General features: G+C 40.1%; 2 protein-coding genes across 2 annotated transcripts in view; one reads left to right on the forward strand and one right to left on the reverse strand.

Annotated features, from left to right (window-relative positions):
- The window catches only part of LOC143281230 (synaptotagmin-14-like), a 183,482-nt gene extending 173,204 nt beyond the window's left edge, over positions 1 to 10,278 (reverse strand). Inside the window, exon 1 of the mRNA XM_076586324.1 lies at positions 10,145 to 10,278. Within this exon, the coding sequence (XP_076442439.1) occupies positions 10,145 to 10,151 (7 nt within the window). The 5' untranslated portion in view covers positions 10,152 to 10,278. The remainder of the gene's footprint in view (positions 1 to 10,144) is intronic.
- Positions 10,279 to 10,513: 235 nt separating this feature from the next.
- On the forward strand, positions 10,514 to 16,236 carry LOC143281231 (optic atrophy 3 protein homolog). Its single transcript, XM_076586328.1, has 3 exons — positions 10,514 to 10,664; positions 11,243 to 11,484; positions 12,682 to 16,236. Exons 1-3 carry the CDS (start codon positions 10,523 to 10,525, stop codon positions 12,808 to 12,810), a joined length of 513 nt encoding a protein of 170 aa, XP_076442443.1. The 5' UTR covers positions 10,514 to 10,522; the 3' UTR covers positions 12,811 to 16,236.
- The last annotated feature ends 878 nt before the right edge of the window (positions 16,237 to 17,114 follow it).

The raw sequence follows: 17,114 nt of genomic DNA on the forward strand, positions 1-17,114 counted from the left end.
ACGTATACGTGTATTCAACAATTCAGTCCAGAAAAGAAGCAAACACCTACTCTTAGCAGGAGTTTACAAACGTGACTTAGTATCAGTAAAGGGACTAAATAACACACGCACGGTGCTCAATGCACTACGAAGGGTATGGCAATCAAAATAACCGAAGTGTATGACAGTTTCATTCGATCAAAATGGTGGCAGCGTGCCTGCGCACACAAAGTGACGGACAGTGGAGTGGTGACTTAATGGCTGTAGCAGCTGCTACACACACACACACACACACACACACACACACACACACAACTCTGCATACGCTTCAAGAATCGATCTTTCGACCAGAAAGAAATGTTGACCTTTTCTCCAATTCACAACCCTTCTCTCCTTATCTCATACCCTCCCCCAACCTTCCTTATTCATCTAAATTCTGAATATTTCACATTCCGTGTTGTTCTGGAGCGTTATACTTTCGACTGAGGCCATAAACACAAAAGGTATGAGCGTAGCATACGCTTCTACTTCTTCTTGTTCTCCATCAACTTTGTGAAGTTATTGAGGCGCCGCACAGAAGAACTGTTCGCCAGGTTCCTCCAGGTCTGTTAGTTGTGTGTCAAAGCCTGTGTTTCGGAAAATGTTCACACGTAAAATGCCACCACACAAAAAAGCACTATCATTAGCAAAACCCTATCTACACACTAAAAAAACCACTTATATACGACTGTGAATATTATCGCCTGTGGCGACGCCGCCGGCTGTCCAATAAGAAAAAGAACCCGAATTTAGACCTGAACAAAAGCAGTCTGTCGAGGCAAGAAACAGCAATGATACACAACGAACAGGTTGCTGTGAGAGGCAAATGAGAGGCATGTTAAAAGCAGACCCGACCTGCACATCGTGTGTTCACAGGTCTAAAGTGTGACAAGTATGAAGACAGTCACCCAGCCTGGTCTTGGCCTCCGGGGTCACAAGAGGTGTTCTTGCCAACGAACCTTCGGACTACTTGGACTGCCGTTTAGGTTCTCTGGAGACGGGCAATGTCTCCACGTTAACGCTGATAGCTGTCGGGGTATTGTTAGCTTGATGGTATATATTCTGACCATCGACCTATCAGCGTTCTTTCCTTGCATGTTTATTAAGTCCCTGGGTCACGATATTATCGCACCATTCGGTCTGTTTGTATGGATTGTTTTCATCACTCGATTTATGCTCCTGCATATACATACATACATACATACATATATTGTATGTATGTATAAACGTTCAGCAATTTTTCGCCCTAATGGGCCTCTTCATGAAGCTGTAACATAAGAGAAACAAGCTCTAATTTTGATCTAAGAGCAACCTCCGCTTCATTAATCTTATTTTGTTTATAAACGTATTTCATAACATTAACCTTATTTTATTGTATTTTAATTTTTTTTTAATCTTATTTTGTAATTATACTTTATAAACATTAATCTTTTATTTCACTGATTATAACATTTTATAACCATCAGTCTTATTTTATAATCCTATTTCGTTACAGTATGTGCACAGAGTTTTTTTTAGAATTATATTCTTTATCATAACTGACAATAAAGTGTGTGTGTGTGTGTGTGTGTGTGTGCGCGCACTAAAGTAACCACTAAACGAGATATAAGTAAATGTGACCTGGTCCATTGAATCATAAATATAAACAAAAAGCCGATAGTTGATAACTCAATGGTAGACAACATCAAGCAAGCCTTGTTGCTCAGCGCTTCCAAACAGCTAACACATATGCAAATAATGAGAAACAAAGCAAGAAGCGTCCTTGCTATTTTTCTGCACCTTACACACACACACACACACACACACACACACACGCACACACACAGATAGATATATATATATATATATATATATATATATATATATATATATAAGCACTATTGGCGTGATATTGTGCAACTCTAAGAAGCAAAGGGGCAGGTGTACTCTTTCTGTTGATTATTTAGATTGCGACGTGGCGATATTTGTCAATGATCTCTTAAATCAGTCAGCGACCCTTAACCTTTGTGACATCCTAAATATATTCATCGTGGTTTCCACCTCCAGGCGGGTTCACTGTTGGGAGTTTCATTATCGTTTTAATTAACTGAAGCCCACTCTGAACCGATGAGGACGCAGTGACCACTTGACACGAAGCGCTCTGTGTGTGTGTGTGTGTGTGTGTGTCTGTGTCTGTGTCTGTGTGTCTCTGTCTGTGTGTCTGTCTGTGTGTCTGTATGTCTGTGTGTGTCTGTGTGTGTGTCTGTGTCTGCTTGTATGTGTGTAGCGCGTGTGCATAAGTTTTGGGGTGGATATTTATACAACCGTGCACTTGTTTTCATTCATAAATTGCCTCCATCCTCGGCGGGTCTTCCATAGTCTACCGCCAGATAGAGAGAGAGAGAGAGAGAGAGAGAGAGAGAGAGAGAGAGAGAGAGAAGACAAAAGAAAAAAGGATCAGGTGTTCAAACACGTTTCTAAGCAGTAACGGCAAAACAGGCCTCTCCGAACATAGGCCACGTCATGGACCACTGACCATGAGCTGAGACCTCTTGCATTGATCCAGCTGTTTCAACCCACTGGCTGCTGACGGATTCAGTGTGTCTGCTGATCGGTCAGCATAGGAGACGTTGGGTTTGTGTTTTTTTTAAGGGAGGGAAGGAGTGAGGGAAAGAAGTGAGGTAAAGGGGTGTGAGGAGCGAGCGAAAGGCGGTGGAAAAAGTAAGAAGAGATTATTAATGAGGATAATCAGTGGGTGAGGAGCGGGGGTGGGGGGGGGAGAGAATGAGAGGAGAGAAACACACACACACACACACACACACACACACACACACACACACACAAGTTGTTTATTTTTCATAGGAGTAATGTGTTTTTCGAGCGCTATTCATGATGTGTGGTACCTCTAATGCGTTTTCTTTAACAGGCCACGTGCCAGTGCTCGTAACAGCGTAGAAATTAAATGTTCAAACTCAAGACATTTGCGCAAATGAACTAATGAATGTTCGTTCGAAAAAACTGACAATATAAGCTTCTTGATGGAATAGAAAGAAGTGTTTTTAAAGGTGTTATTGTTGCTGTTGCTATCCTTCTCATGATGTGGGCCCTTCCCTTTCTCCAGCACATGAACTATTGTGTCCCTTCTATAATATCTACAGACTTTCTGGGAGGGAGGGGGGTCTTCTCATTTCTTGTTGTTGTTTCATTTTATAAGTATACCTATCTATGTATATGTATGTATGTATGTATGTACTTTTATATATCATCAGTGTTTGTACCTTCAATAAAATAAAAAAATTTTAAAGAAAGAATAAAAAGGCATGTATGTCTGTTATGTAAAAAAAAATGAAAATTTTTAATTCTTTTTAATGTTGTTGCTACTGCTGTTCTTGTGTATGTGGTTTCAATCTATCATTAAACTTCTGGAAACACCTGCATACACTGACAAAAAGGTTCAAACCAACAGCGTTATCACTACACACATGTGATGTCGTAAACCTTGGTTACGGCACACCACCTTGCATCTGAGGAATATTTTGGACATCGTTTATCATTGAGAGCCTTTAACGAATTCTGATAGACTAGCATTATTAGCTTATCCATTCAGAGACAGTCAGACAACTTGAGCAGGCAGAGACCGGGAGACGGAGAAAATAACAGAGAGAGAGAGAGACAAAGGGAGATAGGGAGAGGAGGCGAGGCGAAGATGGCACGGAAGACGATTTGACTCACAGAGAGAAAAAATGAAAAGGGGTGGGGGGGTCGCAGAAAGAGACAGAGAGAGAGACAGGCAGACAGACAGAAAGATAGACAGGCAGACAGACAGGCAGAGACCGACAGTGACAGGCATAGACACAGAGAGAGGGGTGGAGAGAAAGATAGAAAAAGACAGACGACAAACAAACAGAATGAGAGAAGGCGACGCTGAGGAGGGTGAGAGAGACGATGACTCAGAGACAAACAGACTCAGACAAAGAGACATGGATAGGGACAAAGGGAGACCACAGGCAGATTATTGAGAGACAGAGAGAAAGGATGAGGAGAGATGGAGCAGAGACACTAGAAATCCCTAGATAAGAGATATTAGTGTCTGTGGATGGAGGGAGGATCGAAGTTGAGACATGAGAGAATAAGAGATACGAATAGATACAATCGCAGTGTAGTGCGATGCGAATCGATCCATTCCGAAGCATAACAATAGCCGAGCATTTGTTGCTTCTTTGAGGGATACAAAAAAGAACAACCTGACTGAAACTGGTGCATTTTTTTTCTGTCTGGTTTGCACCATGCGTGAGAAAGACCATACAAATACTGTCTTTTGATCAATATTAAATAGTTGTGCGCGCATTGTACGCGCGGGCGCGCGCGCGCGTGTATGTATGTGTGTGTGTGTGCGTGCGTGCGTGTGTGCGTGTGTGTGTGTGTGCCCCGGCTGTGTGTGTGCCCCGGCTGTGTGTGTGCGTGTGTGTTTTGTGTATGTGTGTGCAGTTGTGTGTGTAGGTGTGTGTGTGTGTGCTGTGTGTGTGTGTGTGTGTGTGTGTGTTGTTTATGGGTCTGTGTGTGTTTATGTGTGTGTTTGTATGTGTGCACGCGCGGGCGAGTGTGTTGTGTGTGTGTGTGTGTGTGTGTGTGTGTGTGTGTGTGTGTGTGCTCGTTTCGACAGATTTCAGTGGGTGGAATTCTGGCAGCTACCACCAAAGACGGCTTGTCCAAATGACAATTTGAAGCGTCAGCGTTTATTTATCTATATATTTATTGCCTGTCTGTGTATGAGGCGAAAACGCATTGTCTGGATTTCGGTAGCAGCAGCAACAAACATGATAATTACAACCTACTTTATCCTCAACGAAATCAATACCTAAAAAAAAACCCTCCACAGCGAACAGTCCAGGGTGATGAATTCGTGCACATATCTCAAGGGAAATAACCACACTTTAGAACATCACACGAATGGATGGAGTGTTGTGTAACCTGTCTCCCTTACAAGCCACAGTCGTCACCTTTCAAAGGACACATGTTCAATATTGAAATTTTAATCAAATTCAGACAAATGTTCAGCAGCATCACAGTCACCAGAGAAAATGATACAAAGAAGGCGAAAGGGCACAAAAACCTTATGTGCTGGCGTTATCATTTGCGCGAATTTACGAGAAACAAGCGGCAGATTTTACTCGAGTTATAAAAACCGAAAATAAACAGTTCACCTTCTTCCGAAATTGGTATTTCAGCAACACTGAAAGAATACTCGTGAACAGGTACAATTATTCAATAGCCTTTGAACTATGAACCCACAGTTCACTGTACTCAAATGTCTTTTTCTTTTCTTTTTTTTTCTTTCTTTCTTTCTTTCTTTTTTTTCCTTGGGCCTTTGTATTAATTGTATCGCACGTTTATGCCGGTTAAACGGCCTCGAGTCAAGTCTGATTCCGTTTCTTACAATTAACTGATAAACTCTCTCTCTCTCTCTCTCTCTCTCTCTCTCTCTCTCTCTCTCTCTCTCTCTCTCTCTCTCTGTCTGTCTGTCTAAATCCTGAAGTTACGCGTAAAAATCGTCGCAGAATTTTATCAATGATCATCAGTGCCTTAGAACTGTTGTTTCTTGCCAAAAACAACTAATTACGTGTAACAATGAGGATATCTGCTATCGATGAAACTGCTTCAGCGACATAGTTCACTGAACAGGATATGTGCAACTTCATTCAATAAAGAAGATCTTTTTTTTTTCTTATAACAATAGTAAAAGGCCAAAATAAAGCATCGGTGCTGCAGTTCGGAATTAATCTGAGTGCCCATAAGGAAAAAAATTTGTAGAAAATCACAGGAGTGGACGAAATCTATTTCACACACGATCAACTGAAATAGATCTAGAGCACCATCACGCAATGCGATCCATGCCACCACCTGATATTACATCTGCAAAAGGTTTACCTGGTTATCAGTGGATGCCATCACAGGTCTGTATATGATTATACCCATCACACACACACAAAGTGGAGTGATGGCCTAGAGGTAACGCGTCCGCCTAGGAAGCGAGAGAATCTGAGCGCGCTGGTTCGAATCACGGTTCAGCCGCCGATATTTTCTCCCCCTCCACTAGACCTTGAATGGTGGTCTGGACGCTAGTCATTCGGATGAGACGATAAACCGAGGTCCCGTGTGCAGCATGCACTTAGCGCACGTAAAAGAACCCACGGCAACAAAAGGGTTGTTCCTGGCAAAATTCTGTAGAAAAATCCACATCGATAGGAAAAACAAATAAAACTGCATGCAGGAAAAAATACAAAAAAATGGGTGGCGCTGTAGTGTAGCGACGCGCTCTCCCTGGGGAGAGCAGCCCGAATTTCACACAAAGAAATCTGTTGTGATAAAAAGAAATACAAATACAAAATACACACACACACACACACACCACAGATATTTCTTTTTCACCTGTCTCCCTTTCTATCCATATTAACCACGGTACACCCAAACATACCATCTCTATACATTTCATATCGAATATATCCAAGTACAGCAGTCCGTGTATTCACAAAGGCTTTAACACGAGCAACGTGCATGCATAAACTTGTCAACATCTCTATGCATATTCACAGCCATATATATTGGTATACTCAAATATAGCAGTCCATCCCCGAAGCACTGACGAAAATATTCACAACAGTGAACATGGCAGGGCCGGCCAGCACGAGACAGATTAGCTGGTCCATGCCTCCTGTCAGCTCGCTAATTTGATTTGCTAAATTGGTTTTCCTACCGCCGGTTAGATTGACTTCTGCTGTGGTGCTCATCGATTTGTTCCTGCTGCTTCCCACTGCTAAGCTGTAAGTGACAGGACAGCCAGACTTGTTTGGGGTTTTTTTGTGTTTTTTTGTTGTTTTTTTTGATGTGGTGTAATTGCTCGGTTTTCAGTTGTAACTCAGTTATATACTATACTCTTCCTCGAAACCAAATAGGCATATAGTACGGTGTGGGAAGGATTCAAGGCAATCAATAGTAAAGTCATTCTACGAAACAAACTAGGGTTTGTACAGAATCTAAAAGGAATACTCGTAAGAGAGAGAGAGAGAGAGAGAGAGAGAGAGAGAGAGAGAGAGAGAGAGAGAGAGTGTGTGTGTGTGTTGTGTATGCCCCTGTGTGTGTGTGTGTGTGTGTGTGTGTGTGTTTAAGCGAATGTCAATGCGTAAGCATGCGCATGTTCGGCGTTTTGGACTTGTGTTTCTGCGCATCCAGAAAACAAAACTAGACGGACTGAACAGTTCAACGATATCAACACGCACGCACGAACGCACGCACGCACGCGCGCGCGCACACACACACACACACACACACACACACACACACACACACACACACATCGAGCCGGAGAGACAGGCAGATAGAAAGGGAGATTTTCATAATAATTAAGAGGGATGCTCAGAAGGAACGCTCTCTCTCTCTCTCTCTCTCTCTCTCTCTCTCTGTCTCTCTCTCTCTCTCTCTCTCTCTCTCTCTCTCTCTCTCTCTCTCTCTCTCTCTCTCTCTCTCTCTCTGTCTCTCTCTCTCATATCCATTTTGTGAACGTCTCAGAGTGTGCGCGTGTGTGTGTATCCGTCGGAGAGTGTGGAAGAACATTTTACATATGTTTTGGTGCTTTTGATTTCCCCGTTCCCCCCTCCCCTGATATGAGCAAGGCTTAAGTCAATGAAACATTAAATTTTGTCCTCTCTCTCTCTCTCTCTCTCTCTCTCTCTCTCTCTCTCTCTCTCTCTCTCTCCCTCCCTCCCACGCACACACAAGCACACACACACACACTGTGACAAAAAACAAACAACAACAACAACAAAACAAAAAAACAAAACAAAATCAAAAACAAAAAACGCACAAGTTACCCGTGTACTGTTGGCTAGTAAAGTTCAGTCTTCTTCTTCTGCGTTCACTCGTATGCACACGAGTGGGCTTTTACGTGTATGACAGTTTTTACCCCGCCATGTAGGCAGCCATACTCCGTTTTCGGGGGTGTGCATGCTGGGTATGTTCTTGTTTCCATAACCCACCGAACGCTGACATGGATTACAGGATCTTTAACGTGCGTATTTGATCTTCTGCTTGCATATACACACGAAGGGGGTTCAGGCACTAGCAGGTCTGCACATATGTTGACCTGGGAGATCGTAAAAATCTCCACCCTTTACCCACCAGGCGTCGTCACCGTGATTCGAACCCGGGACCCTCAGATTGACAGTCCAACGTTTTAACCACTCGGCTATTGCGCCCGTCGTAAAGTTCAGTGAAACCCAGAAAGCCAGTAAACGGTGCAAAAACTGACAAACTAATTCATTTTCGAACTACAGTAAGGATACGCGATTTAAACCAGTCAGACTTAGCTTTGATGACTACTATTTTAAATACCTTATGAATAAAGGATAATATATTTTGATTCTTCATTTTAAGAATCCTTCAGTTCGCCACGGTTTCTTTTCTTTTATGCATTGTTGAGCAAGATATCAAGTTGTGTGAACATCCGATCAGTAAAAAAAAGTATTTAAAAAAAAAATTAATAATAATAAAAATTAAAATAAAAAAAATTAAAGGATATTGTGATTACTGTGAAATTATTGTGATTAATTGAAAACCGCCCATAAAACACGTTTTGAACCTGCACTAAATCGATTATAGAATCATGTAAACTGAAAACGGACGATGTACGAAACAGAGAATTTCCCCTCATAATAAACAACCTTACAACAGTGTAGACATACATATTAAGGTTTCAAATTTTATATATATATATATATATATATATAAAGCGAAATGGAACACGCCCGAATCAAAATGACCCTGAAGAGGAAGATTCTTTGCCAGGTGCATTTGTGTTAGCCGAGAGATCTCGTGACGTACCAGTAGGGCAGTAGAGTCCATTCCTCGTTTTGTTTTGTTTTGTTTTGTTTGTTTGTTGTTGTTGTTTGTTTGTTTTTGTTTTTTGTTCTGAACATATGAAAAGATCGTATGCTGTGAATACATGAGCTGTCTTGTAAAAAAAAAATTAAAAAAAAAAAAGAGAGAGAGAGAGAGAGAAAAGACATTTCTTGATATCTTATACTGGATGAAAGAGGTTGTCGTTGTTTTGTTGTTGTTTTTTAATTATCAAAACCAAACCCTCATCAGCAGGTCCAACTCACAGACTGGCGTTTCCATGGCTATATATAGTTATATAGGAATGTATGTATCATATATAGTATATGATACAAAGCCAACGTAATTTGAACTTATTCGTGATGGTAGGCTTCCCTGCCAGTGGTCTGCCATGTATAAGTCAGCCTTTTTACCTTCTACACACGATCACTGAAATTCAGGAGAATGAGCGAAAATCGGCTGATCGCCAAATCAAGTTGATGTGAAGAGACCTGACTTGAAACTGTGACATCTAAAAACACCAAATAAACATTGATCGCAGACTTACGGTACATCGGCGTTCAGTAGATACCAGAAAACACAACTGAATCACTGCCTGATATTGCACACCACCAAAATAAAACTTGATACAAATAAAATCATGTTGAACACATCAACTTGAATTTAATCATAATAACGATAAACACATACGAGAGAGAGACAGACAGACAGACAGAGACAGAGATAGAGGCAAAGAGACAGATCTGTGAACTCTCAGATGATCGATGGAACAATGGAATATTTGTTCAATCAGTCATGAAAAACGGCATCTTTAAACACGTCTGGACGTAAAAGATTAATCATATGAGCGGCATCTGAATGCATGCATATGTTGTGCGTAAATACCAAAACAGTTCTGGCCACGGGTAAAAAGAAAAAAATCAATCAAAGCTGAGGAGCGTATAGCACGTGTTACAAGATGCAATAACATGCTGGTGTCAATCCAAGACAGCAATTATTTTTCGAACCATGATTGGCTTACTAAAACTGTGCTTTAAGACCACAGTCTGCAGTTCAAACCACATCCATAAACCAAACCGTTTGCTTCGTATTTTTCTGGCATCAGAAATAGACATCAGTGCCTCGATCGGCACTTTGTTTTGATGGTCGATTTCGGGTTTGATGCCATATCAGCATGTTGGCTGTGAGACTGGCAGCCGCCGTGCAAAAATCTTTTCAATAACAGGTTATTCAACAAAAATACCATGATACTTACTTATCATTGTGCTGGTTGGTGCTTGGTCTACAAGAGAAGAGGATTTGGTGACATCCGACACAATTTTTTGATCGATAAGTCGAGATGATTCTGAAGTCTTCGACCATGCAGCCAGGCTGATGTTCACGCCGTTTACCAATGGTTCCATAAATTATGCAAAATTATAATAGTTCTCTGCTGTTTCTGTACAGCCCTAAACCACTCCATTGTTTCTCTTTTCACACAGACAATTCTTGAACACGCGAAGGATCTTTGGTTAATAGTTTTGCCCATTCATTGAACCCAAACAAATCACAGCAGACGGCATCCTCCAGTTGCAGACGATTCTTCCCCACGGACAAAACAAGGGACATTACTCTTGAGAAACGCGTTCAAGCTATGGTGGCCGGAGCCTTTCCGATAGTGAAACTTGGCTACCTAGCCGTGAAACAAATCAGCAAGCCACTTGCTAACCACATTAAACGAAATGCGAAAAGCAGCCCTTTCTTCAGAAAATATGTGTGTATGCCACCAGCACAGCGTGAGTACCGGTCCAGCTAATTTGTCCATGTACAAGGTCACACATTGACAAGGAATGTGTGAGAATGTGTGTTTGTGTGTGTGTGTAAAACTTACCAGATTGGAAACTTTAAAAGAAAGATAACAGCAGGTGTAACAAACACGCAAGTGTGTGTGTGTGAGAGAGAGAGAGACTGAGACAGAGAGAGAGAGAGAGAGCTGGGGAAACTACAAGAACTAGAAAGATGACAGGATTCACCTCAGTTTTGTGCCAGAATGACCAGCACATTAATCATGGGACCAGAACAGAAGATAGTATGGTTCCAGCAAGATGTTGGGGTGTGACTTTATTAGAGGGGATTCAAAGGAACTTCTGCATTCATAGAAAGGTCTAACATTTAAATTATCTGTTGTCTAACTGAACTCCCATTTTTATTTGCAGGACAGTAAGCAACAAGAACAACAGTTTAACCCATATTTGCACAATAATTTTCAAAGTAACAGAAAGGCTGTTTATCCGCTCTCAGGTATTCTTTTGAATGCTAATGTAGTATTTGTGTATTAAGATTAAGCTTACATTTTTATCAATTTTATCTCCAGTGTACCACTGGCTGGAAGTTAACTTCCGGCTTAGGCTGATGGGACTGGGAAAGGCACAGAGCGTTGAAAAGCTGAGTGAAGAAATGGCCATTGAACTTGGTGCCGAAATGCTGGGAGAATTCATCATCTTTGCGATCGCAGCAGGGACATTGTTACTGGAGTACCAACGATCTGTCAAGAAAGAAGCATTAAAAGAGGAGAGAGAGAAGCATCAAGTTTTGATTTTGAAACAGAAACTTCAGGTGAGTTGCTAGTTCAAACCTTTTTAATCACAGTAGGAACGATCTTGTCTTCAGTTTGTAAACTGTCTTTCAGGGAAAAAACAGAAGATAAAGGCATTGATCATACCAAAGTGATCCTGATACTGAATATGTGTGGGTTCACAAAATTTATGTGTGTGCATCATTGCATACCAGATACATGGGGTGTGTAACATGCAAAAGAATAAACGTATACTTGCAAAACTCATGACCTAGAGGAGGTAGATGGAGACATTTGTGATCACAATGGGAAATACGTCAGTGTGTGTGTGTACTTTTGTGTATGTATGCTTTAGCATGTGTTTGTGTGTGTGTGTGTTGTTGTGGGAGCTAGATGTATGTGTATAGCTGTGCAAATGTGTGTGGGTGCCATATGTATAAATTGTGGGATTTATGTATTATGTATATGTATGTGTGGGCATGCAGCACATGAGCATGGGTAAGTTTGCTGATTAATGTTGTATACATGTCAAATTCATTTCACTTACATTATGTCATTGTTAGTGATGATTGTGTCTGGACTCCATTTGTCCTTCTGCATAATATCACATGTATATGTGTGTGTGTGTGTGTGTGTGTGTGTGCATGCATGAGGTGTGTGAGAGAGAGAGGATTGCTGGAGCTGGTTGTGAGCATAGTTTCACAAATGTATACAGGTGCCATATATGTTTGTGAGATTTATGTGTGTGTGTGCGCGCGTGCGCAGATGCATGTAAGTTCACCAAATGATGCTGTGTGTGTCTGTGAGATGTATCCAACATATACATTATGCATGTCATTGTGAGTAATGTGTGCATACATGTGTGTGTACACATTGTGTGTGGAGGATGAGGGTTGGGTATGTACACGAGTTGGTGGAGGATGGGATCTGGGCATCTGTGAGACCACAAATCTGGGCTTGTGCTGTGTGTGTGTGTGTGTGTGTGTGTGCACCCTCTTGGCTCCAAGTTTCATTTTAAAACGGTAGCTAAAATCGATTCTCACGTCAAGAGTCAAATCCCCGACACCAACACCCCATCCCTTCCTCACTGCCCAACCCCACCTTCCCTGGGATTTTTTTTTTTCCCAAGAAGGAAGTTTTACAATGGCAAGTACATAAATCAGGATTATGAGCTCTTCCAATGATGATGAGTATACTGTCCATGTTTTTTTAATTTTAGTTTTTGTCTTTTTTCTCAGGACTTAGACCTGGTGACAGCAGTACAGGAAGCTCAGATACGAGAACTTCAGAGAGCAGTGGACGAATTGGAAGCCCAGAATCAAAGCTTAGTATCAAGATTCTTTGGGGGAGTAAAGACCAACAAATAGTAATGCTGAATATCGCCACTGCCATGTCACACTAACTGCTCTAATGTTATGCATCTGCTTGTAGTGTTGTTTCCGAAATTAGAATGTTGTCTCTTACACCGCTGCAAGCTGAATCTGTGATTTGACTGCTATGAACATTTTTTCCTCTGTTTAAACAAAAGCAGGTATTCCTGGGTTTCTTCCATCCTTTCTTCTTCTTTTTGTTGTTGTTGTTTGTTTTTTTATACGAATTATTAGAATTTTTGTTAAAGAAATTATGTTCTGATATGGTGATTGTGTAATACAGTTGGTAGATTAAAGATTAGTCACATGAACCAGTATGAATCTGGCTGTGAACTCCAGTTGTTGACAATCCTCAGCAGAGCAGGTCAGGTTCAGCTAAAAAAGAATCGATAAAAAGGACTGTGTGGGTTACATTTTTCTTTTCGGATAGTGGCAATAGTTTTCAAATGTTATTTACATTTCTATAATTTTTTCAAAGCAGTCTGGTAGATAAGTCTCACCAGTGTATGATTGCCTAGGTATGCAAAGTTTCTGTTAATGTTACGAATGTGAAGACTGACCTTTTTACTCGCAAAGTCTTGTAAGCCAGTGTTCAAATGTGTCTTCAACAAGACATCAGCTTGATGTAGCTTAGGTGGTATTCTTGACAAAAGGAGAAGCATCACAGTACTGTCACTGATACTAGGACTGGGTTGAATGATTAGAGAGCCAGAAAAAAAAAGAAAAAAGAAGAGAAGAGACTGATGTTGAAATTAGAAAACTGTCTCAAATCAAGCATTGGTCATTCACGCTCCTCTTTCACACAAACTGAGCAGAAAATTAGGTATAAAGATTTTGCACCACCCGAAATTAAACCAGCAGTCTCAGTAGCTTTAGTTTGAGCTTGAATTTCTAAGATTTTTGTAACATGTTACAGTTTATATTGCTAGTTTGTGCATTTACATGCAAAATTATATCATATGATTTAAACAGGAAAAAAATTATTCAAGTACATTATGACTTGTACATTGTGTGGTGTCTGCATGTTTTATGTCTGTCTACTTTTGTAGTCTATGTATTATTTCAACAAGGTGTGCCATCAAGGAACTCTTTGTTTCTGCATGTTGATGGAGTAATTCTGTAATATACAATTTCTGGGCATTACTGAATCTGATACAAATGGAATAAGTCAACAACAAAAAGCTACATCTGCAAGTGCACAAGTGTGAAAGAGACTGGCCTGCAAATGGCCCATCGTGTAAGATTATGCCAAGAACAGTGGTTCTACTCATATGCAACATGTTCACAAAATTGAGTAGGCTTTCAGCACCAGAACTGAATGGTGAGAAAATATAATAAAAGTCATGCAGACAAACAGAAAAGAGTGAAAAACTAAAAAGTTTGTTGACTTCTTGAAATACGTGAACTTGGAGAATAGTATGTTTTCTCTTCTTTTTCTGTGGACTGCTTGTCAAAGACGTGTGAATATCAGTATGCATTTGTTATCTGATAATGGTGGTGAAATCTTTTTTCTTTCTTTTTTACCTTTCAAGCCCTCTATTTGGCACTTAATCACAGAAACAGAGTGAGGTCAGGTTTCAGATTTATTGGACCCAGAGAAATCATGTGTTCATGTGATTTTAGTGTAAAGAAATTGGGTACCTGACTTCGACTTTCCAAAGCTGAAAAGAAAGAAAAATTGGCTGAGGTTGGGGACTACCAAAATGAAAGTGGACAGCAATGAGCCCAACTGCACAAAAAATTTGGAAGAGTTAAAATCACAAGCTTTTCTGATAATATACCCCACAAAGCTTGAAACAACTTTTAGAGTTCTGTATGACTTTTGTCTTGTTAGCTGTTGTTTTTTTCATAGTCTCTGCTCTAGAAAAACTTGATTTCTGTGCATGTTACAGACTGATCATGAATGAATTCGTATGACAGATAATTTCTTTAGCACTTGCTATACTTTGAATGGGCATTAAGCAGTCTTCCTGAAAATATGAATGCAGCAAACAGGGAGGAATGGCAGTGGAAATTAAATGTTACACTCACTCTGATACCAAAGACTAACCCAGTACGATGATCAAGTGAAACACTTGTGGGCAATGAAGAGCTTTTTCATTTGGTGTAGAAAGCTGTTCTCTCTAATGCAAGAATGCATGTAGTTTGAAAGCATTCAAAGGTAAAATTGGCTGGTGTGGTTGTACCAGTACGGCACAGTTTACCAGCATCACTCTCCATTCAACTGTATTTCTTCATAAAATTGAATGAAAATGCCAATGCTGGCTCCTTTCTGTTGGTCCATTTTCTGTTATTCATATCATATTCATATCAACCTAAGTATCCTTCCAACTAACAAAGAATCATGGTTTTGATTGTGAAGTGGAAAATGTGTGTTGTGTCGTAGTTTCTGTTTCTTTTGAGATATCACTGGGGGGTTTCTTCCTTCAATCAATTTTCTCTATTCTCGGTGCCTTTTTTTGCACCCTCACTTTTGAGGACATTGTACATATTTGTGATGTGTACAGATCTATCGGTATGAAGCTTAATCTAGAGCCAGATGAGTGGCATAATGTTGTGGAAGGTGTTATTTGTTCTGAGTGTAATGATTTTCCATTTCATGGTAACTTTTTGCATTTATAATTTATTACTAGAAAATCTTTTTTTCTTTTTCTTTTTTTTCTGTGGTCACATTTACTTGGCAGAAATAATGTATAAATTTTAGAATAATGTTCTTCATAAAACAGACAGTGTGTTCAATCATACCTCCATTTTTGGTTGGTTGGGTTTTTTTTGTGGCACAACAATTTCTGATAATAATGTACAATTATCATGTAGTCTTTAATACTAGGTTAATGATTTTATTATTTCAATTATGAGGAAAAAAAACAACTTCTGCCTATAAAGGACTAAAGCAAAAACAAGAATTGTTATGTTTTAAAAAAAGACAGTTGTGTGATGGGAGGGGGGGGGATGATTGCCAAATGTTAAAAGTCTGTTTGATGCACTGCCTGAAACCCAACATCTTTATTCCTTAACAAACCACACACTTTAGGATGGAGAAACAGCTGCTTTGAAATGAGGTGGGTAATAATCATTCATTATACTTATAAGCTGACACAGTTATGAATTTATTCTGTGAGGACTGGACAGCTGTATCATGTGCTTTGTTTAAATTTGGTTTGATGAAAAAAGTAAAAGCATAGTTCTGCTTGATAATGAGGTAAGATTTTCCTGAATTAGGAACAGAGATATGGATGTGTGAGCATGCATGAGTGTGTGTGTGTGTGTGTGTTTAAACTTCAGTGAATGATCATACAGTTAACTGCAGAAATGAATAAATAGACCAAGTATGATCCTACAATGTTTTGCTGTGTGTTTTTGTTTGTTTTTTTTTCAAATGTCTTTCTGCACATTGTTGTTAAAAAGTAATAAATATCTATAAATTTGATCTTCTGTACATCGTTATGTTTGGTGATTTATGTGTGTACAAGAGGGCGAACTATAATAATAATAATAATGGACTTTTATATAGCATATTTCTCCAGAAAAACTGCTCAAAGCGCTTTACATTAATTCATTCCCCACTCCCCGCCTCCCCATCAATAGTCCCCTCCACCCCCACCCACGGAAGCACCTGAAAAACTCACACCACTGAACATTGGAAACTACCCACCCATCTATGACGCCCTCCAGAAAACGCATCCGTGCAACACACACTCAGGCACACGAACGCACGGACACTCACCAACACCCCACCCCACACACATGGCAACAGCCTCTCCACAACAAAACATGCACCCAAAACCAGATCACATGAAAATTTAGGGGAAAAAAAAACAACAACAACAAACAAACAAAAAAACAACTGCTGTTGGAAAAGATATGTTTTCGGAGACTTAAAAATATTTCAGCGAGACAGAATGACACAAATTTTCTGGTAATTTGTTCCACAATGATGGACCCTGGAGAGAAAAAGATCTCTATAAAAAATTTTTTTTAAAAAGCTCTGCATCAAGTGTCTGGATTAACCTGTGTTTGTGTGTACAAGACATATTTTTTTATGACACATACATTTAATATATACCAGTGAAATTCTAGCCAAGGAAATTTTCAGTTTAAAAGCACATTGACTGTTCAAGGACCCTGTCACAGTTCTGGGTAAAAACTGGGACATTGTTACACGCCTGTTCCATGGACAGTTTCGAGACTAATTTCTTAAAACCACCTTTGCAAATTCACATTCTCTGGTTTTCCTCTCATGATTTGTGGTGTGTGGACAACTTTTCCCCCTACCAAACGATGAACAAAGGAGATCTATC

The sequence above is a fragment of the Babylonia areolata genome, chromosome 4, assembly GCF_041734735.1.
Source record: "Babylonia areolata isolate BAREFJ2019XMU chromosome 4, ASM4173473v1, whole genome shotgun sequence".
Classification (NCBI taxonomy): Eukaryota; Metazoa; Mollusca; class Gastropoda; order Neogastropoda; family Buccinidae; genus Babylonia; species Babylonia areolata.

Excerpts from the sequence above, each read along its gene's own strand:
- LOC143281231 (XM_076586328.1), top strand. The coding sequence starts at position 10,523 with ATGGTGGCCGGAGCCTTTCCGATAGTGAAACTTGGCTACCTAGCCGTG. Across the intron at positions 10,665-11,242 it reads GTGTATGCCACCAGCACAGC|TGTACCACTGGCTGGAAGTT; the intron begins GTGAGTACCGGT and ends TTTTATCTCCAG. Across the intron at positions 11,485-12,681 it reads TTTTGAAACAGAAACTTCAG|GACTTAGACCTGGTGACAGC; the intron begins GTGAGTTGCTAG and ends CTTTTTTCTCAG.